We start from the raw sequence: 26,812 nt of genomic DNA, 5'->3' as shown, positions 1-26,812 counted from the left end.
TCTGGCAGCTTCAGGTACTGCATTTGTATATTGATTAAACCTGCTTAGAGGGCATAATGTGAAAACCGAACACTTGTTGAGATCAAGCCAAGCTGTTTAATGTAAAATATCAAAGAGCTTAAGTTTCTGGTGTTTCTTTGAGAATCTAATCTCTGCTTTCTGTTAAATAAATTCCTTAATTTGTAAGAATCTGGGCAAAGGTTTTAAGGAATCTTATGTCCAAATACAACTCTGGGTTATTACTGAGTAATTTTACTCAAATAAGAGCAGCAATACTTCATAATAAAACTACTGAAGTGAAATTAAAAAGTACATTGAAGTAAAAATACTCCTAAAAGTAATTTTTTTCCCCCCAAAAAAGTTCAAGTATATCCACTCATCTCTGGGTATGATTGAACTTTGCACCAATCTGATGGTTAAATAACAGATCAAATACAATAAATGTATTTGTTGTTTAGTTTATATGTCTATTTATTTATTCAACAATGAAGCAGCAAAAAGTGTTTTTGAATTGAAAGTGCTAAAAGTTTTTGATTAAAATGTTATTAATTAATTACAAACCCCGTAGGTTCGATCTCTGAAAATGAAGATCCTGCCCTCCATCTCCTCGGATTCGATGGGAATGGGATCGAACTCCAAGCATCAGCTCCGTCTCTACATTACCGTGGCAACCGCCGTCTTCCAGCCAATCATTATCTACTGGTTAACGTCTCACTTAGTCAGGTGACCGTCAGGTTAGAAGGTTAAGACTGTTTGTGCTCTCGCCCTTTTACTGTTTTTGTTGACAAACGGAGAACATTTGTTTGGTGTTGAGCTGCAGCGTATTTACGAAGCTTTTCCGCTTCATCGAAACGAGCAGAATGTGTGAAATGAAGCGCCTCTGTCTGCTGCTTGATTGTAAAGTAACGCTGGTAAATTATTGTTTTTTTTAAACACCCAACTAAAAGGGCTCCAAGGTTTTAACATCAGATCTGATTCTGTGCAGATTAGCTTTCGTATCATGTCTGTGGACATGTTTCTCAGTGTTTAAACCAAACGGTACGCCCAGCTCCTATTTTCTTTTTATTTATCTACATTTGACAAAGCATGATAAAGTTTGGATTTTGTGTGATGAAAAAAATAAACAAATATATAGCTTTGTGTATCTACTTTTTTTCTCTGTGTTAATATTTCTCCTGTAAAGATGTAATAAAATCTAATTTGATTTTATAGTGCTTACGGGAAGTGACAATCCAAATTAAGGGAAAGTCAATGGACATCCTGGAATCCATTCTCCACTCATCTGAAAACCAAAAGCACCCAAACTAAAGGGAAATGAATAAATTGTTTCAGATTAGCAACAAAACACCTTTGGAAATAAGGCTCCAGAGTCCAGTTTTTGAGTTACATGTTTTATCAACATTATCCCATTCGAAATAAAGGAAAAAATTATTTTATTTCTACTTTTTTCCTCACAAACTCTAACGTTTTTAGCTGGACGATTGTACTTCATTCAGCCTCTGTATTTCTTGGATTTGCTGCAGGAACAGCAAATCCAAGCAACAGCAACAGTTTGATTATCTCCTATAATTTTTCTGTTGTATGAAGATATGGGAATAAGGATCCAATTTGGTACCACATATGAAAGCGTCGAAAAGATCTGAATTAATCAATTTAGACTGACATGAAAGTCACATTTGTCCTGAGGTTTTGTCACTGTCGCTGTAACTGACTGCTACAGGAGACTTTCTGTGCACAACTGCCTGCATCTACAGCACCTTCTTTTTTCTTTTTTTTCTTTTTTTTAAGAAAATCAGATGTCACAATGTAAGTTACATTTAATTTCTTTCTGGGATTAATAAAGTATTTTTGAATTAAATGATTACTTCTACTTTTAGATTTAATGAAAACAAATCCCTTCCATTCAAATCCGGCATTTTGGAGAAAAGAAAATAAAACGTTTCTTTTCTTGTTGGGGTTGTATTATGACTCTTCCTACGGTTTGTAGCCATATTTAAAGTTTTTTACACCTATTTGTTACTGCGGCGGGGTTGCGCACGGGAGCGCGCAGCACGCAGAGCGTTCTCTGCGGTTTCCATGGTTACGGCAGATATCAACAGGGCACGGAGGAAGAGGTGTCCGGCTGCGACTCTTCACGTTTTTACCCGTCCGGGTTTCGCCTTAAACATTCCTCCCGAACCTGCTGGACTTCTGATGAGAGTCGAGCTCCGGTTGACTGATCTTTGTTGGTATCTGGTGAGTAAAAAAATTAATTTTTTTGCTTTTTAAAGAGCGAACAGCGCCGACATGGGGGTTACCTGTGAGGAGAAAGGCGGCTTTCTTGTATAGCTAAATGAAACTTTATATTGTTCCGCCATTTGCCTCCTGCCCCACAATAGAGCCATGTGGCTTCATACAAAGTTTTAGAGCGTCATAAATGCAGCTTATGATAGTCCTGGTTAGGCTGAAGCATATAAATTTATTTTCGCAGCATCTTTAAAGTTCAAGGTTTAAGTTGATGGGAACGTGAGTCTGGACTTTGGACAAAGAAAGGATGCTCATCAGAGGGGAACGGCTGGCCATGATGTTACTGTTCTAACCTGGGATTATCAGAAAAGATTCTTAAAGTGGTACTTTAATGTAAACAACAGAGGATTTTTAGGTGCTAGATTAACACAAAGTACTGCAAAAATATATATTTAATACATTTTACAAATCTAAAAAGATATCCTGCTTTGCACACCTATCTATCTATGTACATATATATATATATATATATATGTATATGTATATGTATACATACACATATATATCATATATATACCATATATATCTCATAATTTTATGAGATTGTTTTAGAAAAACAGAGTATCTTTAGTCAGTGGCTTCTTCAAATTTGCTGCAATACAAACTGCTGCAGGAGATCTTTCCTGCCCACTACCATGACCATCTCTACAACATTTATTTTTAATAATTTTGAATTAAAACTAGCTACATACAGCAGCAGGTGGGATCAGTAAAGTATTTTTGAATTTCTGTATTTTGCAGCCAAGCAGCTGAATGAGTCTGGATCTAACAGAAATGAAGAACAGCTCTCACACGCTGCCACCTTTCTCCTCGTCTCCCACTGCTCTCGGAGGCTCTCTGACCTTGACCTCCTCACCTCCGTCTCTCCCTCTGTCACCCGTCTCGTTCCCTCCGTCCCCCATCTCTCTGTCTCCGGCTGCAGCGGAGTCCGCTCGTTCGTCCTCTCCTGTTTCACACCTCGCCGCCTCTCAGTGCCTCGAAGGACGCGGCTTGGGACATTGGGACACGTCCGACCAGGATGATCTGACCTGTCTCAGCTGGCTGCACCAGAGGGGCGATCTGTTGCCCCTGCAGCCTCTGACCAAAGTGACCCCGTTACCCCGGCGACAGCCCGGGCAGCTTCCTCCTCCTCCTGCGGCGGCGGCCTCCTCCAAGCCGCCGTACTCCTTCAGCAGTCTCATCTTCATGGCGATAGAAGATTCTCCTCAGAAGAGGCTCCCGGTGAAGGACATCTACGGGTGGATCGTGAGCAACTTTCCATACTACAGGACGGCCACCGGCGGCTGGAGGAACTCGGTGAGACACAACCTGTCGCTGAGCAAGAGCTTCCGTCGCATTCAGAGGGACAAGAGCCAGGTGTGTGCACAAAAGTCAGTTGAAATTATACGACTGAGTCCAAATGTTTATATTATATGAAAGTAAGCCTGTCGCAAAAGGCTGTAAATCAATGAACTGCATTAAAATGATTTTAATTTGCCACGTCTTTCTCTCTTTCTACCAAAAACTGGATTACAAAAGTCTTCAGTCTGATGGATTTGTCTCAACTAGACCATTTTTATGAAGGGAAATATTGTTTACAGAGACTTCATAATTCATTTTATTTGTTTTGTTTGCTTATTTTTGAATATTTAAAATGTCTTCCAGTTCAAATGTTAAAAGTTCCATTGAAATTAAAGTTTATTGATCTTTGAAAGGTTGAACTTGAATTATTATGTAATTATCATTTTGTTACTTTAAAATGGTCTCAAGACAACAATATTATCGGATATCATTGGACAATTTATCATCCAGCCAAATTTATTATCGTGACATGCCTACGGGCTATTTAGTTTACAGAAACATCATAATAATTTTATTTAATAGTTTCAGTTGTGTTTTTTTATTTCTATTTTATTTATTGTTTTTTGTTGTCATGTTTTATTTTGGTGATTTTAAATATCCTCCAGTTCCAGCGTTTAGTTTTCAATACATTCACTGACCCGCACAGCATTTTAGGGGATGTAGACAGAGGAAAGGCTTTAGCTGCTCAGCCTCCAACAGCTAGCTCAGTAAGGTTAGCAGAATCAACTAAATCACTCGCTCTTTGGTTACCTAGCAACTCACTCGCTCTTCGGTTACCTAGCAACAACCAGCTGAGTAACTTGGCAGCAGCAGTTCCAGGTTCTGCCATTGTGCCTCATAATTGCTTAAAAATAAAAAACAATGACGTGAAGTGAAAACTGTGGGTAAAACAGGAAAGGTCGTATGTATTTCAGATATTTAAAATAAAAAACTAATCAATAACTAACAGTTAACAGTTATCAATACTGACTGATATGACAGGCTTATATTATGTGTTTTTCTGCCATGTTGTCCAGCTGTATTACTTGAAAATAGAATATAATTTTACACATAAAATTATATTCAATACAATTATATCAATATTATTGTTTATCACAATAATTACTGGAAAAATGTATCATCCAGCTAAATGTGTTATGAAAGTGTACGTGTGTGTTTTGCTGCAGTCGGTGGGGAAGGGGTCGCTGTGGTGTGTGTGTCCAGAGTATCGGCTGGCGCTGCTGGAGGGTCTGAGGAAGACCCACAGCTATCACGGCTCCAGCAGCTGTCTGATCAACAAGCCTGTACTGTGAGTTCAATCAAAACATGAGTAATTTAGGGCTGAAACAATTAATCTGGTTAGGAGAATTTCTTTAGCTACAAATCCATCCAAACAATAAACTACAAATGATCAACAGTAATGCTGTTATTACATTTTAGACAATAAAGTTTTAGGAATTATTAGTGTATTTGCTTCTATTAATGTACGTCAAACATTGTGTAAAAATGCTTTAGTGGTTAAATGAAAAATCTGTAGACTGTGCCAAAGTTTTTATCTGATTAGTCGTCAGAATAATCAATAGAATAATTGATTACTAACATAATCAAGGTGCAGCCCTACTGTAAATGTCAGATGATTATTTTTTCATTATATTACTACATTATATTATTCTTCATATTTGGTTTACCTCAGAAAGGAACTCTCAGTCCAACTTCAGTCAGAAGTTTCTTCAAATTCAATGTAATACAGACTGCTACAGGAGGTAATTCCTGCCAACAGCCATCACTATCTACAATAATTCTTTGAAGAATCTGAATTAATATGGAGTTATTTTATTTTCCTTTGGGATCATTTATTTATTTTTGAATTTGAATTAAGAGAAATGCATGGATGAGTTACTCTTGATCTTTTTTGGTCAGTAGTCCTTTAATCCTGGAAATGTTCTTCAGGTGATAGAAGACCGATTTTGTAACTTTATGTGTCTCTGAAAGTTCATTGTCTGAGTCCACCAGATTTCCAGTGGTAAGAACAGTAACAAAAAAGAAAACCACAAGAGGGCAGTTAGTTGCTATATTTTATTTAGTGGTTTAATAGTAAAGTGGTAAACTTGTCAGATTTTTATCAGTGGAAAAGATTTAAAATTATAATTACTGAACTACTTTTCAAAAGTATTTAAAAGTATTTTTAAAAACATAAGGTGTTTTGTTCCCTATCGTCTCTCACTCCAGGTACAATCTGAGGACTTTCTAAGAAATTTTACACTTTTACAAGTGTTTTTATTTTTTTAATTTATTTTATTTGTATTTATTTATTATTAATTTATTTATTGTCTTGCGGTTTCATTTGCAGGTTAGATGGAACCAGCTACGAGGTGCCTGCAGTGTGCGACACGGTGGAGATCTCAGGTTGGTACCGACACCAGCGTCACGTTTGTGTGCCTCTCCTAAAACCCAGAGCTCTCCGCCAGGGAAGAAGCAGCTTTCTGTGGCATTTTTATCACGGCTTTTTTTCAGCGCGCGCCATTGTTCCAGTGTTTGTTTTCTGTTGCCGTGGCAACCGCCTTTCTTCGTCTTAGCAACGGGCTTCGTCATTAGTCTGCTGTGTTTTAAGCCTAAATCTCTTTACGCAATAATTTGCTTTGTGAAGTGTTTAATTACTGCTTTGTTACATATCCTGACTCTTAAATAGACTATTGATGTTACGATTTTAGTGATTAATCTTTCTTATTTTCTTCTTTACCTCCTGCAGACTCTCTTTCTCACGCCCTGCTTCTTTCTAGTTCCTCTCCCCAAATGCACACGCCTTTTTCCGAAGACCTGCCATGCCCTTTGACCCCGGATCACGAGGAGCTGGTCACCATGGAGCCGCACGAATACCAGCCGCACGAAGTCAGCGAAGACACCGAAAAGGACCCGCTGTCCGACAGCGGCTACATCGAGCTGCACTACTACGAGTCCGACCAGTGCCAGTACCTGGTGCTGCCCAGCGAGTCTGAACTGGACCTGGAGACTGTGGAGATCCTGCAGCTAGACGTGGAGGCCCAGGAAGCTGCCGGGTCCCTGTTGGACCTGGCAGGTGGTGTATATTAGCTCAATTTACCCAGATGTTTCAGTCATTAACTCATGTTTCCCCTTTAGACTTTATTGTATTATGAGATATTAAAAAGGAATTAAGTAAAAATCCTCCTGTATTCAGGCACTTTGAACGCCCATCCTGAACTCTTAGATCATACGGAAACAGATCAGAAAATGTTTTTAAAACTTGAAGTATTAAAAGTTCAGTTTTACAGTGTTTGCTGTAATGTTTCTAACAGTTCGAGCTAGGGGTGCACCGATTGCATTTTTATTGCCGATAATGATGTTTAAAAAGGCTGACCTGCTCATACCAATTTTTATTTTTTTTTGTATCTGAAAAAATATTGTTGTTAGCAAGTATCGGCCGAAATTAAAGAAATCTGGTCCGATTCGTCGGTGCACCCCTATTTCGAGCTCAGCAACCTCAGGGGTGGAAAGAGCGCTTCCAAGCCGAGACGACGTAATGTTGCTATTACATCTTGGTTAAAGTTTCTTACAGTCAACCATTAAGTTTAACAAATAAATACCACATCAAGGCATGAACACTTAGTTACAAAATTGCATTTTCTAATAGATAGTTCTAATAAATGTATGTTTTTCTGTTTCCTTTTCTGAAAAAGGTTTCTAAAAGTATTTTTGGCAATAAAGTATATTTAATTTATTATGTACTTATTAATCATAAATGTACTGAGGAAGTATGGAAAAGCACTAGAAGAATAACAGTAAAGTATTGGTAGTAATATTTATATAAATCTCTTTTCTGTTATCTGATCCTGTTTGTTAGAGATGTTTTTGATGTTATGTATGTTTTTAAATCCCAGACTTCCTTTGTTCTTTATAATTTTAAGACTTTTAAGCTAAGCTGTCATTAAACAGCATTAGTTTCTTTGTAAGTGTAACACTACCACTGCCATTTAGTTTAAAAACAATAAGTTGGGCTAAAACCTTTTTTTTTTTTTTTGTAAATTCAGTGTTTCTCATTTTCTGTTCTGTGAAATAAAATCTTTATTTTGTTTGGTAAAGATAATATTTTCGTCTTCTCTTTTTTCATAATTTCAACATTTTCTTAGAAATTAATTACAGATAGATCGTACAAAACCACCAAATTAACAACATAAAGACTTGAATTCATGTGTGATTTTACCTTCTACAACTCTCCTTTTCAAAAGTCCTGTACCTTTTTCTAAAACACTATTTCTAAAAGTATTTCAGTAGTAAAACATATCTATTGTTACTTACTAATTTATCCTGGTAGTAACATTTTTAGTTGTATTCCATTTCAAATATTCTCTTTTTTATATAATTTGACATCTATTCAAAATGTATTTAATTCACTTAAGTATTAATTTTTTATTTCTGTTTTTAGCTATGTGTTCTCCAATATATATATTCCTTTAAAATGTCAGTTTTTAGTTTTTTGCTTGTCACAGATATTTTTAAGTTACTCTAAATATAAATGTACATTTATTCGATAGTAAAAATTTTGTTTTTTGCGTTTTTTAAACAATGAGCAGAGACTTTATTCATAGTCTAATGTTAACAATGCAGTTTAAAAATATATTAATGAAAAAAAAAATTGGATTAATTAAAACAAGCGAGGGGGAAAAAGTCTGAAGATTTATGATGTGTCGTGATGAATGACGTCACTCTTATGTTGGTTAATTTAACAACAGCAGAGGGCGCTACAGCTACGTCACAACTGTGCAAGACTGTTTTCTCTTCAAACGAATCCCGGTTGCTAGGATACCGTATCTGTCACCGTTGTGGAAACATTTCGGATGTGATTTGGATAAACGCAAAGTATCCGCTCCTACTTTACATTACCTGCTCCGTCGTTGCGTAAACATCACCCTGACTGAATAAAAACTACATTTCCCATTTCCTGCCGGTGAATTTCACTCGAAGGGGCTTGTAGTTTTCACCAGAGCTCGACCGAGAGAAGGACGTCACACAAAAAACTACATTCCCCGTGTGACGTTTCGCGGACTGAAGCCGGAAGTGGGCAGTCTAGTCTTGGAAAAAAGTTCTCATGACTGTTTTCGTTTCAGAGTGAAAAGTTGTTCCTTTCTCGGCTCTCCTGAGTGTCTGGAGACGCTTCTGGAAGACTCCGCAGACAACACGGCACCGTGAAACTTCAGCTAAAACAAACACGTATGTTACTTTTTCACTTATGTTCCTTTGAACGCAAGATTGTTCGTGGATTTCTTTTCTAACTCTGCGCTCATTTAACAGCTAGTTCTTTGTTTTTGTCCGAACTGTCGCTGTTTTAACCGCTGTGTTAGCTTAGTTATGCAGACTCGAAGATGTTCGCGTTAAAAGTGGACTTTTAACTTTACTGCGCCAAACTCACTCTGCTAGCTGGCGATGTTGCGTAAAAGCGGTAATAAACTCTGATTGTGCTAATTTCTTGCATCCAGTCTGCTCTGGACATTCATTGCAAGGAAATGACTGGCATGCTGCTCATCAACGCCACACCTTAAAGGTACTTGAAAGTAGGGAGTGACCTCTTTAGTTTTATGACACATCGTCTCACCTTCTTGTCTTAATGGACGCCATGGAGGACGGCTTTCCCATGAAGTCTCTTAACAATGCGCTCTTTTGATTGGAAAGAAACATGACCAGATTATTGGAGGGCATGCTAAATCCATAAGCTGCAGGCAGAGCAGCATGACACCAATATGAACAGCCTGCAGCCACATCCACACAGAGCTAAACTTTGTATTGGTTGACTTGCTGGAATAGTATTTTAATGCCTGCAGGGTGATTAACGGAGAGCTATTAGCAGAAAATGTTGAAACATGTTTGGATCTGGACAAAAAATGCACTTTGTTGGGTTTCATTTAAGATAAATGATCTCATCTGCCACATGTGCTGATTGAAAAAGATTCAGTTTGATTCAAAATTGCTCATCATTCAACTATCATCAAAGTTCATTTCTGAAATAAATGCTTAAAATTAAAAATGAAATGCTTGATTGCCGATTATTTGTCCAGACATCAAATTCAGGCAAATTTTTCATTGATTCATCAAATTTTGATTCAATTTTAATGAAATAAACATATGATTTGATGCACTGTAGAGGATAATGTTGTAACCATGTTAAAAGCATTACATTTACATCCATACTGTACATTTTCTCACAATGAGTTCTAATAAAAACTTCAGAAAGTTTGTGGAGCTTTGCAAAACTACAAAAGCTAAGTAAATGGGACAAATAAATTATTTAAAATTTTTGTACAGTATTGTGGTGCATTTATAGACCATTTTTACATACATACACTTTTATTTTGTTAAATTATAATCTATTGTTTTCTTTATTTATTTTCTGAAAAATAAATTACAAATGACAGAACATACTTTCAAAAAGTGGCTTTTGTCAAATCTTCTGTGAGTTGTATGCTGGTGTATTAAGGCCTGGCTGCAAAGTGCTTTGTAATTATTCAGTTATGAGAGCATAGTTGAATTTTAGCAGAATACAGAAGCAAAAAAATTACAAGAAAAAATAGTTTTAATGATATAAAAAACTTGTATAGAGTTATCAGGATCTGATGTGGCCACTTCATTTTGTGTAGTTTTTTTCTTTAAAATAGACTCAGTCATTTGCTCAATCATTTCAAAGTCCTGCTACTGATCTTTTTTTTATTGTTTGTGCAGGAGTTCCCATGAAATTACTACTTCATTCTCCTAATATTGCAACTTTTTTCTGTTAATATTAAACTATATGCTTGTATTATTTAAACTTTTATTGTACGAAGGTATTCTTGAAATATTATGACTTTATTCTCATAATTTAAAAAAGTAAAAAATATTAGCCTGACCTTAAAATTGGTTAATAGTGTTGACCTGCATTCAAAATAAATATTTATTTTAAATATGCTTGTCAAGCAAGATGGTGGCTCTGAGTGTGCTCACAGCACTCCGAATTAGGGCTGAAACGATTAATCGGATTAATCATGATTAATCACTATTAATCGATTATCGAAATAACCATTGATTAATTTATTAATCCATTAATTGCTAACTAAAGTCTACAGATCCAAAAAAGGCAATTTGGTGAAACAAACACATCACATTCAGAGCAGTAATCACATCGAAACTGTACAAAAATATATAATTTTGCATTTAAGATAAAAACACTTTTGTCTGTAAATATGTTTTTACCCAAAACTCAACAAGTTGCATAATTTTAGCTTCACCTGGCTCAGATTTACTAAAGAAACGCGGTGGTGTTGAATTTTAGGCTGTAAAATGCATCTTTTATTGTATTTCTAAACTTTATAAAAAAGCTTTAAGTGGTTAAATGAAAAGTTTGTAGAATGTGCCCATTTTCTAACAGGTTGTCAAATAATCAATAGACTAATCAGTAACGAAAATAATTGTTAGCTGTAGCCCCAATCTGAACTATGAAAACCAAAGGAGTGCATTGGTAAAGAAAAATCTAGATTTTCCAAAAATTACATCTTCAAAAACTTTATTAGTCAACAAGCCGCCCAGCCATAATGTTTATTAGCAACAATTTTATTAAATTAAACCTTAAAGAAAATATTTTAAACATTTGAAGAAAGTTGATACCAAATGTTAGTAAAGTTTTATTTAATGTTTTCATGTAAAGCGTCGTAAAGCTTTTATTTGAAGGTAAATAATGTTTTACGTTTTTGTTTGTTTGTTTGCAGAATGGGGAGTGATGCACACCCGGTTCAGATTGTGGACGTGAATAAGGACGATCACTCTTTCACGTTGAACACCGAGGCTTTAGCTCAGATTCTGCTGGACCCGGCGGTCCGAGACAAACATGTGGTGGTTCTGTCGGTGGCCGGCGCCTTCAGGAAGGGGAAAAGCTTCTTACTGGACTTCATGCTCCGCTACATGCACAGAAAGGTGAGTCTGAGGTGTTGCCATGACGACGCCTGTCGCAGTAAATCAATTAATCTCTCATGATAAATTAAAACGAGCTCGAGAATGTCAATTTTTTATGATTAGTTGTTTTTCTTTTCACTCTTTCTACTAACAACTGGATGGCAAAAAGTCTTGAATCTGGTGCTTTGGTCTCAACTTGCCTGTTTTTTTTTTGAAGGGCAATTTAGTTTACAGAGACATTTAACGTATCGTTTTTTATTAAATTATCAGAGGAATTATGACTTACTGTTGTCACGATAAATTTTAATTAACGTTTTAAAAACACTGTTAGTTTTACTATTTTCTCCACTGTTTGTTCAATGAGTGTTTCAGTAAACATAATTAAATCTCAAAATATAATTAAACACGCCTTTATTTGATTGCTGTCCTGAAGAAGTAAGTGGGAATGTTTTTCAAGAGCAGCATTTGTTTTTGTGGGGCAGTAATAGTTGTGACACAGCCGCAGCCACACAGTTACCTAAGAAAGTAATAAATAATTCTTATATCATGATAAATATTGTGATAAAACCTAACATCCACATGACTGACCTCTCTTCATTTTTGTTGTTGTTTTGTCTGTTTTGTTTATTTTCGATATTTAAAATTTCTTCTACTTCCAGAATTAAATGTTTGTCAGAAATTAAAGTTTGACTTCCATTATTACTCTGTCACCATTATATTACCTGAAAATTGGCCTGTAACAATAATTTTATTGTTTGTCATAATAACTTTAGGGACTGGTTGCTGGCAGGTCACGTCATGAATGATTTTTCAGTTTTATCTCCATCTGGTTTCTCCAGAATCTGGGAGGCATTGATGCATTAGCACATCATGAAAACATGCATGTGACGCGAAACGCCCAGTTTGTGACCAAACCCATTTGCTTATGAATAATAATTTAGATTTGCCAGGTTTAGGAAGTGTAATCAGCATGTATTAGTTCCCTGTTTGTTCGGATGTGTCCAGCAAGCATCGCTCTTTGAGACTGCGATTTATAAGTGCTATTGATTTTCTTACATTTTTTTCTCCCTCTTCCATTAAAATGTTTCCTGTTGCACCATTTTAAATTTTAAACTGTAGCTTCCAGTGGACAGTAAAACAAGCTGCTAAGTGCGGAGCTAATCAGAACCTGAGAGCTCTGCTCTCCACTTTGTTTGTTATAAAACACTGGAGATGTCTATTTATAGCGCAGGCTGTAATGATAGTTGGAGCTGCTGGCAAAATGGTGGAAGAAAAACCCAAAACACAAACCCTGAGGGAAGCTGTTTCTGCTCTAAAGTTTTATCTGAATGTCTGTTGTGTGTTTGGTATTTACGGTTTAACTTGTGTATCTGCAGAGCGACAATAACTGGCTGGGTCGGGATGACGAGGAGCTGACTGGGTTTTCTTGGAGAGGCGGGTCGGAACCGGAGACGACGGGCATCCAGCTGTGGAGCAAAGTTTTTACAGTTCAGAAGAGCGACGGGACGGAGGTACTGACGTCATCTAGAGATATTAATTTACTTCTCATATCTGTAACAAATAGCAGGTGTCACTTAAAGTTTGATTTTTAGATTATAGCACATATTAGAATGAGCAAATAGGGAGAAAAATTGAAAAAGTTTTATTCTTTGTTACTAGTTCTTCAAACTAAAGACCTAGCAATTTATTATTTTACTTCAAAGTCAGCTTTTTACATCTTTGAGTTTATTTTTTGCAGTAATGAAACATTTTTTTATTAATCTAAATTGACATTAAATTCAAATTCAATTCAAAAATACTTCCCAAAGAGAAGTGTTTTTGCTGTGACTCGTATTAATTCAAGATTCTTCAAATGAGGACAGTTTTGTCCAGGCAGACGTTTTTATAGTCGGTCACACACAATCATTCTCCATGTGGCTGGCAAAGAGCAATCCAATCAGCAGCCTCAAAACAACCCCACATGGCTTCTTGTCACCACTTTCTCACAGTAAATAAATATTATTAAATAAATACAGTTTATTTCTTTACTCTAAAAGTAAAAAAACAAAACAAAAAGTCAGTTATTATAGGAAGTAAATGTCTGCTGCTGTTCCGTGTCTCTCCTGTAGGTGGCTGTGGTGTTGATGGACACTCAGGGAGCGTTTGATGACCAGTCCACAGTGAAGGACTGTGCCACCATATTTGCCCTCAGCACCATGACCAGCTCAGTCCAGGTAAACATCTCACTCTGATCAATGCTGATTAGTTTGTCATTGTTGAGTTTTCTGACATGACTTCTGGTTTGGTAGATCTACAATCTCTCACAGAACATCCAGGAGGACGACCTGCAGCAGCTACAGGTCAGTCTGGGTTTGTGTTGTTGTTTTGTTTTTTTAACTTAAGAGATGAGTCAGTTTCATAGAATATTTTCAGAAAGAACAGTTTGTCTTATAGTTACAACCTAATTTTACTATTTTTATTCCCACCTGGACCTAATTGTTTGGCTGCTGTAATGAAATACAGCTGTGTTGTGATTTTAAAGACATCGATGTATCACATTTAATGAAATAAGATGCCAACCGTACAGTCCAGCCTGCCCTCCCTAAAACATAAGGGAAAGTGGAGTTTGGCCTTCGCAGTTTAAATTTATCTGGACGCCTATGTAACTTTGTAATGAAAGGAGAACTATCATGCAAAATTCACATTTTGCACATTTTTGTGCTTCCATTTGGCTCTAAACTGGATTTACAAACAGCCTAAACATTTAAAAAACAAATCCGTTTAGTTTTTGGTGATAAGTTGACGTGTTTTTTGATGTAATTTCAAAATCCTCTCGATTAAGTCACATCCATGGGGACTCCACCGTTACCTAGCAACTCCAGCCGAGCTCAACCCGTTACCTAGCAACCCATGGAGTGTTCCAGCATATTTTATCTGCTGGTTTTACCTCTGTATGCTCTGTACAATGGCTGCTGGAAAAGACAAGTGCTTTGTTGTTGACTTACCATCCATAAACCACTTGGTGCATTTTTGTTGCGCAGGAAGCGCCACTTCTGCTTTTCAAAAATGTACAGTTGTATAATTGCACAACTGTTTGCAGCCATTTCCAGGTGTGAGTTTAAGCGTCAAATTGGGGGGCGTGGCCAGCTGCAGCTTATTTGGATTTAAAGTGACAGAGGCTCCAAAAACCAGAGAGTTCAGTTTGGTTTCAGCTGCTGGAACCAAAGTTCAGTCGGCTTTTCTCACCAGTAATTTAGAATATCATCAATAAAGTTAATTTATTTCAATGATTCAATTAAAAAAAGGAAGCCCCTTACACCCAGTTGACTCAGTTAACATTGATCCATGTCAGTGTTTAGGAAGATTGGGGCTTTTAGCCAAAGGAAACCCAAAATTTTCTCAGAGAATTAGAACACCACATAATACCGTTTTTTTGTTGTTGTTTTTTTATATAAAAAACAGATTTTTATATTGGAGTTTGTTGGCTGTATCGGAGCATATTACTGAAGTTAATGGTGACATTTTGCATCATTTTGGTGTTTTCTCCTCTCAGCTGTTCACAGAGTATGGCCGTCTGGCCATGGATGAGATCTTTCAGAAGCCGTTTCAGGTATCATAAATCATAGTATCCAACACAGTAACTCATGCTAGTGTGGTAATTATTATTGTTAAATATACATATATCACTGTTCTTTTCATCCTGCAGTCGTTGATGTTTCTGGTCAGAGACTGGAGTTTCCCTTATGAATACAACTACGGCTTCAAAGGTGGCAACCAGTTTCTGGAAAAACGGCTACAGGTACCAGTTTAAATGTTTCTAAAATGATTTTAAAAGCGCTGCAACATTTCTGTAATGCTGTGTGTGTATGTTCAGGTTAAGGAGGCTCAACATGAGGAGCTGCAGAATGTGAGGGAACACATTCATTCATGTTTCACCAAGATCTCCTGCTTCTTGTTGCCTCACCCTGGCCTCAAAGTTGCCACCCACCCCGCTTTCCGGGGGCAGCTGAGAGGTGAGACTGGCTTAGTTTTGATTTTAATAGAGAAAATCCAAACGTTGCTGGTTCTGCTGCTGAGTTTTGATAAAAGCTGAAAGTAAACTCTCTAAAAATTTTGCCTTATGAAACAAAGACGAGTCGGCTCCAATGTTTATGAATCGTATCTATTTAAGTTGTTGTGGAGAAATGTAATGTGTTTTATAAGCCTTTATAATTATTATATTAGCTGAAAATAGTCTCTAAATTAATTATTGTTTATTGCAATAATTTCCGGGACACTTTATTGTCCAGCAAAGTTTATTACTTTGACAGTCTAATAAGAATAATCCATAAATTATGATTTTAGAAAACACTGTTTATCGGGAACAAATTTATTGATATAGTGAAACTACAGACAACTCTTAATTATTTAGAAAGCTAAAAAGACTTATGTTTGAAAAACATTCAAAAATTGTTTAAGATTAAGGAGCAAAATGTATCATTTAAGGGAGAAATCACAGTTTAAATATGCAAATTCAGAACAAGTAGAAAAAAACGTTTGTGTGTCAGAAAATGGAGCCAAACTGGAATAATTTAAATATTGAACAATATCCAAAACGATGAAAGCAATGATAATTATTCAAACTCTTTTAACAAAACCACTTCAGTTCCAGATAAAAAAAAATCTAAATAATCTGCATGTATATTTATATATATGTTCAGAAAAGAAAAGTGTTTCACAAATAGCTTTAAAAAAATGCAAATATAAACATTACTATGGAAAATGTACAACTCAGTAGGAACATTTTATCTCAATCAGACATTGTCAACTAAAGACACAAAACTATTCAAATTATTAAATAAACATATTTTTACTACTGGATATAATATAAAATATTGATTGTTTGCATTTTTGTTACTGATGTAGTTTGGTGAAATTTAAATAAATAATTCTTCATCCACTGCAATAAAAACTAAATAGATACTATATTGATTAGTTTATATATGCATTATACATGTAATAAATGTAAGATTACTTGGGTAAATGCTAAGTTTTTACATTGTCTTTCATGCTGTAAGTATTTTTTTGCACACATTAACCACATAATAAACGTTTAACTTGTTTCCAGATGTTGCTGCTGAATTCAAAACGGAGCTGCAGGCTCTGATCCCCAGACTGCTGCATCCAGACAACCTGGCTGAGAAGGAAATGAACGGGAACAAAGTGACCTGCAGAGGCCTGCTGGAGTTCTTCAAGGTGAAATCCCCCGGTTCTCTGCAGCTCTGCTGAGGCCCGCTCCGTTTTTCTTACTCCGTCCTGCTTTGGTTTCCAGGCTTACATTAAAATCTACCAAGGAGAAGATTTGCCTCAACCAAAGACGATGCTCATGGTACGTCGGGATGTTGGCAGGGTTTGTTTTCTGCTGGAGATCCTTGAAAATGCCTGAATTTCAGTTACCAAACTGCACAGTTTGGTAATAAATCTAATGTTTGATTAAAAACCTAAATTTGCAAAGTGTTATTTACACTTGAAACCAGATATTTTCATACACCTGATTATTTTTCTCACTGTCTGAAGTTAAATCAAACTAAACGTTTATTATTTTAGGTTTGTTAGAATTACAAAAAATATTTCTACTTGCTACGTGCCAGAAAACTTTTTGAGAACATATTTTAGAGATCCTTTTTTGTGACTTTTATTGTGTTTTAGCTTTTAAATATCATTTACCTTAAGATTTGTTTGGATTGTTTCAGTGTGTTTAACATTTATTATTCCTAGTGGCCCAATCACTTATTGATTGTTTTGTATGTGATTGATTTCTTGATATTCAAGCTGCACATTTTGTCTAATCTGATATTTGATTAAAAGTCTAATTTTGCAAAACATTAATTATAGTTGAAACCAGATATTTAATTAAAATAAAGACTTTTTTTCTCACTGTCTGAAGTTAAATCAAACTAAATGTTTCTTATTTTAGATCTGTTAGAATGACAGAAAATATTTATATTTGCTAAATGCCAGAAAACGTCTTGAGGACATTTTTTAGACTTTCTTTGTGTATTGTGTTTAAACATTTAATTTGAGCAGCAACGTCATTTACTTCAACACAATTTGTTTCGATTGTTTCAATGTGTTGAATATTTACTATTCATGTGATTAATTTCTGTATAAAAGCCTTGAAAATGATGGATTTTAAGACTACAGTTTGGTAATAAGGTGCAATTTAATGTTTGATTAAAAGCCGAAATTTGGAAAATATTATTTCTTAAACCAGTCAGAAGTTCAGGATGTGTGTAAGAGAGACATTTCAACACATAAAATTTAATTATTGTTTTATTTTTCCATATCCCTGAATGTAGAATACTATCACCAGACTATTAATAATGGTGATAAATTATATAAAATGGTATCTGGTGCTGAAAAAGTTTGACTTCTTACCTTAAAATGCTTGAATTTTGCTGTAGGAAAAGTGTACAAACTGTGTGTTACGGAGCTGAACAGGCCTCTCAGTTTGAATTGTTTTGTTTTTGTTCTTCACCATGAGCAACACATCTGTTTATGATTTTACTAGGCCACAGCAGAAGCCAACAACCTGGCAGCCGTAGCAGCAGCTAAAGATCAGTACCAGAAGAACATGGAGAGGGTGAGTTTTCTGCCATGCATGAGCCACATCAAGCATCTCTACGGTTCTGGTTCTTCAGTGTGTTTGTGTTTTTATCCCGCCTTAGATCTGTGGAGGAGATCTGCCGTATGTGGCTCCAGAGGCACTGGAGGAGAAGCATAACTTCTTCCACGGAGAAGCCATCCACATGTTTGCAAACACAAAGAAGATGGGAGGACAGGAGTTTTGCGATCGCTACCAGGCTCAGTTGCAGAAGGAGCTGGACGAGATGTGGCAGTCGCTTAGCAAGCAGAACGAGGTGAGACTCGTTCTTTATTCTGCATGAATCTGAATCCGCTAAATGGAAAGTTTTATTTCTGAAGTCCTTATCTAGTTTTATATTTTGTTTCCAAAGGAACCTGCATTCCCTTTAAAGTGACTTTTAATGTTTTTTTTCTTTAGACTTTCCTTGCTTTTCAACCTGAACATGTTTTTTAAATATTAGTTTACCTAAAGGTGTTTTCACACCGGATTTAGTTCAATTTGAGACCAAAATTGCTACATTTGTTGCAATTTCAGCTGCTGCTGTTCGCTTTCACACTGCGCTTTGTCAAACTATCCAAACAAATTGAACAGCCGGTTCCCCTCCTCGCCTGTGGGGGAGCTGCACCAAGAACCACTGAAGGAAACAACATAAAAACCTCAGAAGAAACTGAGCGCAACTTTCTTCTTTACTAAATGTAAACAAAGTGGAGTAGCGTCAGATTTTAGTGACTGCTGGATTTCTCTTTTGTCTCTGTTAAAAACCACGAGCCATTTCTCCTGCCAGCGCTAAACCTGCATTTGTTTTGTTGTATTTACCCAGAATGCCCTGCGCTACAATCCGCTTTCTGCTTTTGAAAGTCAAAATATTGTCAAAATATTTCCAGAAACCATGAAGAGCTTTGATTTTTATTTGGTTTTGTTTCATAATGTGATGATTAAATGTTTCTTTGTTATAAAGGCTAAGAACCTGTTCAGCGCCTTCCGGACTCCGGCGGTTCTCTTCGTGCTGATGTGCCTCCTCTACATCATGTCGGGCGTGCTGCTCTTCGTCGGCCTGGCGACCTTTGCCCTGGTGTGCGACTGCGGCCTGGGGCTGCTGATGGTCGCCATGTTGGTTTGGGCCTTCATCCGCTACTCTGGCCAGTACCGCCCTGTGGGCGGAGCCATCGACCAGGCTGCCGGCGTTGTCCTAGAACAGGTTTTTATTTTGTTATTATTGATTGATTGATTTGAAAACATGTTTGTTTACAAATAGAAAACAAAGGGATAGGATATGAAATGTGTGCGTTGGGGCGGGTCGGTAAATAAAAAGCAAAAAGTTAATATTACTGACATGACACATTTATTATTTTATTTATATATGAGGACTTGGAAAAATGCTCAACTTTAAACCAATTCAAGATAAAAAATGATTAAGTTTTATACACATTTGAATTAATAATGAGGAGATGACTTAATGTTTGCGGCCTGGACAAATTTATTTAGTGACTGTTGAGAAAGAGGCAGATTTCTACATGATTGTTCTTCTTTTCCTGCTCTCTTTGCACTCATGTAGAGTCAGTGTTATAGAGAACATTTCTATATTAATGATAACATTTGTTAAATCTAGTGAATAAACTGATTATTGAATTTTTTTAAGTCAAGTTGATGTTGGAAGTATTTTTAGCTGCAAATGCATCCTTTGATCAAGCATACGCACTAAAATAATGGCGTGTTGTTGACTTTTAGGCAATAATTTGACTTTCTTATCTGTTTATTTGTAGTTTTTCATGTATTCTATTGTACAAAATAAGTTTAAGTGGTTAAATGAAAAATCTGCAGAATGTGCCAATTTTTCATCAGAATAATTGATAGGATTGTTAGTTGGAGCCATAATCTCCATCTTTGTTTCATTGTCTCTTCACCTTTATAGATAAATAGACAGAAGGTAACATTTCATCAAATCTAATAAATCATCTTCTTTGTGTAATTCTTTTAAGGCTACGGAGATGTTGAACAAATCGAGAGGAGCACCAGTGAGCATCCAGAAGAAATCCAGCTAGAGGCCTGAACGTCCGGCGGTCTCTAGTCCAGACAGACGAACCCAAGCACACTTCTAGCACTAAAGCCTTATCATCATCATCATCATCATCATCATCCTCATCATCATCATCATCATCATCATCATCATCATCATCATCATCATCCTCACTGGCCCTGGGTGACGACTGCCCCATCCTGACTCACCAGCATCAGAAACGGCCTGTTGCAGTCCAGGAACATCCCAAAACAAAACCCTCTCTACAAGTTTACAGTTTGTCTTAACAGAAAAGTCAATGTTTACCTTCACACCTCATGGTTCAGTTTTTTAAGCCTTACCGGGCTGAGACGTGGGTCCACTTTGTAGTCCGTCTTCAAGATGCTTCAAAATGCAGCTTTAAAGCCTTTACATTTACGCCTGCTTTTGTAGCTTCTTTTTTATTTTCTCATAGCCTAAAAATATTCAGTTCTCCTTGTAGATTTGCTTTACAGATGTTACAAGCTAGCATTCCTTGGAAATATAAACAAGCAGAAAAAGAAACACACTTTCTCGGGAGCTTTGTGTCATTGACACTAACTTCTATTTTTATTTATTTTGTCTGTTATACCCTTGATGGAAACATGCAGGGCATTACAGAATAAACCAGACGCAGCTTTTTCAGTTTTAGCTGAAAAAGAAAGTTCTGGAATAATGAGGTCAAATCACCAGCATACGAAAGCAAGCGATCAGTCAGCCAAAGAGTTAGCTTTAAACGTCATAATTAAATTATACTGTTATCTCTTCTACATGTTGGTATAATTAATTACCTGAACACAAAGCAACCACCGCCTTTAAATACAAAAACACAAAATAAAAATTCTGATTGTTGGAAATCGTATCATCTTTGCATCAAACGTCGTCAGTAATATTTATGTGCACACATTATAATCTGAGCTTTCAGGGAATACTGAGGAACCACACTAGCATGTCTCTGTTGGTATTTAAGCTTTTTCCTGAAGGTTTCTTCCTCATAAGAACCGATTTAATTACAGCTTGAACTGTCTGTTTGAAATGTCCTACATGTGGAGCAGAGGCTTCATTGTTCTGCATCTGCTGCTTGACTGATCAGTTTTGACTTTTAGTTCTCAAACTGGATTTACCTGGTTGTTTTTGCAGCAAATCAGAAGGAATTTGGTGGCAGATTAAAGGGCTGCTATTATTTGCAACAATGTCCTCCATTCCTGGGTAGATTAAATCTTTTTTTTTTTTTAAGTATGATATGACTAGAGAAATGAAACAGAAAGCATTAGGTATTTTAAAAATATCCAGTGTTTTGTGTAATGGCAGCCATAATGTGCACTTTCACACCTGATCATATTGTGTGCACACAAAGATTAAAACTAGGGCTTTATTCTTAGTGAATGCATGAAATTATATATGCAAGTCTGAAGTGTTCAGGGCCAAAAGTCACTATTGAGATGATTTTTCACCATTGTGCGGTTCTTTGTGTTTCTCTTTTTGTCCACTAGAGGGAGCTTGTGGACGTCTTACAAGCAGTTATTTTTGCACTTTGCCTCTTTGGTGCTTGTTGCACACATCTCATTCCAAATGTGGGAAACAAATGCATGCAATATTGTAGTAACAGCAAATGTAACAATCTCTTGCATTGATCTGATGACCATGACTTTGACATAATGCCGTTTTATAAAGAATAAACAGAGGTTCACACGGTTCCTGCTGTTTTGTTAGCTCATATCTGACCTTATTTACGCTTCGTTTGGACAGAAGTCAAATACAAATGTGTGATTTGTATCAGTAAACTGCACAAAGTAACAGCATTTAATCATATTTTGAGATTTATGTACTTGTACTGATACTCTCATTGAACAAACAGTGGAGAAAATAGTAAAATTAACATCTTTGGGGGTTTTTAAATATCATTAATTAAAATGTATTGTGACAAGTCAAAAGTCTTCTAATAAACCAGTAGAGCAAATTAATTGTATAATTGAAACCAAACTTTTATATATTTTTTCTCTTTCTGACTACATGCTTTCTGTTTAAAGTTGGAATTACAAAATGTATTTGTTTGCTAAATTCAAAGATAATGAGTGGGAGAATTTCACTATTCCCTTCAATTCCAGGAGTTAACTTACTCTAACTTTAAAATAAAAATAAAAAGCTCAGATGATAGGATAAGTCTAATAAACCTTTTGTCATATGGACCAAAATCAAGAAAGAGATGTGAGACTTAAACATTGTTTTGTTTGCCTAAGACAAAGTCATTCAGTTGGTAATTTATTCTGGAAAAAATAGTCTATTCTCAATAAAAACAGGCTTTAGGCAACTCTTTCTCCTGAAACACCTGCTACTCTTTGCCAAGTGTAATAAATTAATTAAAAGCAAGTTTTAATTAAGCAAAATTTGCTTTTGAGAAAGTCATTTGATAGATGCTATTTAAATTAAATAAAAAAGCAAACACATTATTAATGGACAAATACTTTTGTGTTGTTCCTGACATGTTCTATTGTAAGATTTGAATTTGTTGGCATAAATAAAAAGCCTCCGTCTACTACAGTAACCAACTGTCTGTTAGGGGCCGCAGAAAATCAGTCCACGCACCACAAATGGCCCCCGGGCCGTCCTTTGAACACCCCTGGTTTATACGGCTCAACCTTGTGTTGGCTTCAGTCGACTATTTTGTTATCTGATGTTAACAGTTTACTCTTGGCCCACCGATTTCACTATATTCAAGCTTCGTTAGCTAAAGGGGTTTTGTCGTATTTTTTATATGTTTCCACGCAGATAGCCTCCCAAGAATTTATTCTGCCCAGGTCCCCAGGATGTTCAAGTGTTTGTATCCGCTCTACAAATATCTGTCATCCATGTTTCTCCTCATCCGGCTTCCTCCTCCCCCTCCTGCTGCTCCTGCTGCTGCTAGCTGTCCACCTCTCTCTTCCTAGCGCTGACTCTGACTCTCCCTCCGCCATTCGATGCTCCACAAAAATCTCGTGCAGCAAATTTGAGAAGGTCCTCGCTGCAGCAAACAGAAAGGGGCGGGGACGGACCACTGTCAGTCCCATACCTTATTTGGAAATGGGACTATTGCACTCCGGAAGTGAAGGGGGCGCTATTTTCCTAATTGCTAGTATAAACACCTTAAAGGAAAGACGTTTGAGAGGTTATTCCATTGTTCCACGTGTTCGGCACACGATCCAAAATGGAAAAGGCACAAAGTCAGCAAAAGGTATTTTTATCTTCCTAAAACTTTTTTCACATAGTAAATCAATACGCTTTTCTAGATGATATTGAACATATAATAAACAGCCGTAAACTATTGAAATTCGTAATTAAAAGAGGCTAAGGTTAAATTTAGCATGTAGCATAGCTAATTATTTCCCTGCAGGGCACCATTACATAAAAATAGAAAAGTAGATAAAATGTATAATTGAGAAGTGTATTTTATGCTCAAACTTTATTTTTTATTTTCTTTAACAACCTTCGGAACGGAGAGAAGATTCTTCCGTATTGCATGAATGATGGATATTGCTGTTCCCTTTGCTCATACAGTGCCGATGAGTCGTTCAAGGTAGTGAACCATATAACAAGAACTGCTACGGTTCAACATAACGGTATGTAAAACTACACTTGCACTATAATTTATTTATTTATGTATTTATTTATTTACATTCTTAACAGTTTTCTAGTGTGTTTTTTTTTTCATTAAAACACTAGAAAAAGGTTAATCCTTTTTGAAATATGTTTTTGTACACCAACATTTCTGGAAAGTCTTAATACTTTTTATAAACTAAAAGCTGCCATCATAGGTGGGTGTAGTACCCTCTACTTCAATATATTTTTAGTAGTAAATAACTGCAAAAAACACTAGTAAGAGTATTTGGTGAAATGTCTATTAAGTACGGTTTTACTGATCATAATGTGCAATGTAATATTACTCATTTATTTCTGCAGACATGAATAAAAATGAAATTATGTGCACTGTTGGGTATTTTAAAAACAAAAATTAAAAATCTTAATATAAGTCAACAAATTAAGGTTAGAAGAAACCTTACAAACAACATGTATCTGTGTGTTGTGTTTCTTTATGGGTTAAAATATGTTCTTCATTCTGTGAAGTTGCTCGTATTAGGGTGCATATCAACAAAATCTACTCAAATAAGAGTATAACATATGACAAAATAGTCCATATATCTATCAAAACATATATACATGTTTATCAAAAGTTACAGAGTAAATGAGTAAATCTAATTAGTTAATATGCTATGCTTAATTTTTTAAAATCTGAAACAAAATGAGGAAAGGACAGTTAAAAAGGTTGAAGCAGTTTTGATGTTATTTGGACTTGGGCTCATCTTTCACTTTGAAAATATCTATATTTTTACAGACTCTGTGTGCTGAAGACCACACCTATGCAAAAGCAACCAAAGCACAAATTGAGGTTAATTTTTAAAATGTACACATAACTATTAATTTTGATTTGTATTTATTTATGTGCAATTGACACTGAAACCATAAATGATTTTTTTTAACAAGAAAATATTTTTTGCACAGCATTTTTTTATGACAGTAGAGATGGAAAGGGTAAGACACTGAGAGATATAAAGTGTTAATTATTGTTTTATGCTTTTCACCATGCAGGTACAAAAGATACCGCCAATTTTGCAGGTAAGATTTATTCATAATCATATGCGTCATAGCCATTCTTTGGCTGGATGGTAAGGACCTTTGACTTTTTTCACATAAAACATGTAAAATTAGATTTCAACTACATGAAATTGATCATTCATTTACAGGTGAGATCAATTGGGGTAAATTTTCAGTCATTCAAGGCAGAAAACCGAATTCCTTTTGCTGTTGTTACGTGTTCTTCCTGCAACCGGCAATATAAAGACTGTGTGGGCTTCACTGGAAATGGAAGACGAGGAGAGTACCCTCGTTACTACTCTGATGGCATACCTGGACACTGCCCTGGATGTCAGTACTGAATGCAAGGAGAATATTTGTTGTTTTCCAGTCTTTCACACATTTCAGTTGTCACACATTGTTCTTTTTTGGCGACATGTCTTTTTAAATCTGTTCTGCTGACATTTGGACTTCTTCAGTCATCCTTTTGTTTTTCACAATGTGTTCTTTAAACATTATGTACATTTTTGAGTGTTCCTTTTGTTGTAGTTCAGTTGATTTATATTATTTAGTTTTTTTTTGTAGAACTGTTGTTTCCAGGAAAAGTTACATTGTGGCTCTAATATATTAAAGAGAAAGTAGAACCAATAAAGTAGTTGTAAATATATCGTAACAGCATTGTTTAACATTTGGAAAACCTTGTTTGAAACATTTGAAATGCAAGCAAAGTTAATAACTAAGTATTTTATGTGTACATAAAATGTTTCATATACTTTTTGAACAATGACTGGAATAAATACAAATTTTCTTTACAAATCTTATATACAGCTAAGTTGTTCATGTTTTAGCAATCAGAATCAATAGTTGTTTGTTTTAATAAAGCAACCAAATACAGAAACATGTTCAGTGACAAATATGCCATAATACAAAGATTAAAGGTATGCTGAGCGATGGTGGAGACCAGGTGGAGGTGATGGAAACTCAGGTGAGGAGCAGTTGTATACATCAAGCTGGACTTTATGAAGGGTAATTTAAGGAGATGAGACGGGCGCCTATAGGCTGGCACGGAGGTGCATGATGAGCTGATTTGCTGAATTGAAAGCGTTAGAATTTACACATAAGCATAATTTATGTATCCAGTGACTATTCAAAAAGGCTTTCATACAGAAACAAAATAATTCATCCACAGTGGATCATTCTCTTGTCAAATAAACTTTCTAAAACCTACTATCTCTCTGTGTGAGTGTTTCCAGGTTGAAGCTACATTTAAAGTTTTACATGAATCCCTTTGGGTTTTGCAATAATTGGATATTTGAGTGCAGTTTATGAATAAAATGCATTATGGTAAACAATGATAATAGTTGAGCTCATCTGCAACCAAGCATATTATAGTTTTTGGAATGGCACTAGTTATATTTTAGATTTAAACTTATTTATTTTAAGGGTACTTTTCACTACATCACAATCTATTAATTGAACTCCAGCGTTCTTAAAGTATTTGGTATCTGTTTTCTATAGGATGGACTGGTGATCTGCCCAGGGTCCACCGCAGCAGCATTCACGAACCCACAATAGGGATAAGCGTGCGTGTATTATAATTAATGGATGGATAAATGTGTTCCTAATGTAATGTACATTTGTCTTTAAAATATTAATTTCATTTATTTTTTAAGCCTTTTGTTTCAGACACATCGGGTGAGAATAGATACATATACATAATAATTCTTTATTGTTGCTTGTTTTAAGTTATTACTATAATTTTAACATTCAAGAACAATAGTTTTAATTAATTTTTTTAAAAGGGACATACCACGTGACATACATATCACGTGAAATAACACGTCTTGTAGTAATTTCTTTACTGTTTCATTTGTGTTTATGATGTTGCAAAGTGTCCTTGGGTGTTTTGAAAGGCGCTGTCAAATACAATGCATTATTATTATTATTATTATTATTATTATTATTATTACAATAACGCGGCTGGTACAGGAAATAGCGCCACTAGCGCCCCCTTAAGACCGGATTGC

General features: G+C 35.8%; 2 protein-coding genes and 1 long non-coding RNA gene across 8 annotated transcripts; all 3 read left to right on the top strand.

Moving 5' to 3' along the window:
* The first annotated feature begins 2,090 nt into the window (after window positions 1-2,090).
* On the top strand, window positions 2,091-7,669 carry LOC103140165 (forkhead box protein N2-like). The gene is made up of 5 exons (XM_007555167.2): window positions 2,091-2,235; window positions 3,028-3,642; window positions 4,794-4,915; window positions 5,957-6,012; window positions 6,356-7,669. The coding sequence occupies exons 2-5, from the start codon at window positions 3,040-3,042 to the stop codon at window positions 6,694-6,696; spliced, it is 1,122 nt and encodes a 373-aa protein (XP_007555229.2). The 5' UTR covers window positions 2,091-2,235; window positions 3,028-3,039; the 3' UTR covers window positions 6,697-7,669.
* A 970-nt stretch (window positions 7,670-8,639) lies between these two features.
* On the top strand, window positions 8,640-25,831 carry atl3 (atlastin 3). 2 transcript variants are annotated; one of them, XM_007555072.2, is made up of 14 exons: window positions 8,640-8,832; window positions 11,355-11,559; window positions 12,915-13,049; window positions 13,647-13,751; window positions 13,827-13,877; window positions 15,071-15,127; window positions 15,224-15,316; window positions 15,392-15,530; window positions 16,625-16,752; window positions 16,829-16,885; window positions 18,068-18,139; window positions 18,225-18,416; window positions 19,101-19,340; window positions 20,122-21,874. In XM_007555072.2, exons 2-14 carry the CDS (start codon window positions 11,356-11,358, stop codon window positions 20,182-20,184), a joined length of 1,536 nt encoding a protein of 511 aa, XP_007555134.1. In that variant the 5' UTR covers window positions 8,640-8,832; window position 11,355; the 3' UTR covers window positions 20,185-21,874. The 2 variants fall into 2 exon arrangements, with proteins under 2 accessions (XP_007555134.1, XP_016528465.1); XM_016672979.1 differs by lacking the exon at window positions 20,122-21,874 and adding an exon at window positions 25,734-25,831 and having other exon boundaries at window positions 8,704-8,832; window positions 19,101-19,190.
* LOC103140106 (uncharacterized) lies at window positions 23,444-25,450 on the top strand. 5 transcript variants are annotated; one of them, XR_001662505.1, is made up of 4 exons: window positions 23,444-23,773; window positions 24,547-24,600; window positions 24,801-24,827; window positions 24,956-25,450. It is a non-coding gene; the product is annotated as an uncharacterized LOC103140106 (long non-coding RNA). The 5 variants fall into 5 exon arrangements; XR_001662504.1 differs by lacking the exon at window positions 24,547-24,600 and having other exon boundaries at window positions 23,446-23,773; window positions 24,801-24,877; XR_001662502.1 differs by having other exon boundaries at window positions 23,446-23,773; window positions 24,801-25,450.
* Window positions 25,832-26,812: the final 981 nt, after the last annotated feature.

This window comes from Poecilia formosa, unplaced genomic scaffold (assembly GCF_000485575.1).
Source record: "Poecilia formosa unplaced genomic scaffold, Poecilia_formosa-5.1.2 Scaffold68, whole genome shotgun sequence".
Classification (NCBI taxonomy): Eukaryota; Metazoa; Chordata; class Actinopteri; order Cyprinodontiformes; family Poeciliidae; genus Poecilia; species Poecilia formosa.
This window is presented reverse-complemented; position numbering and strand designations above follow the sequence as displayed.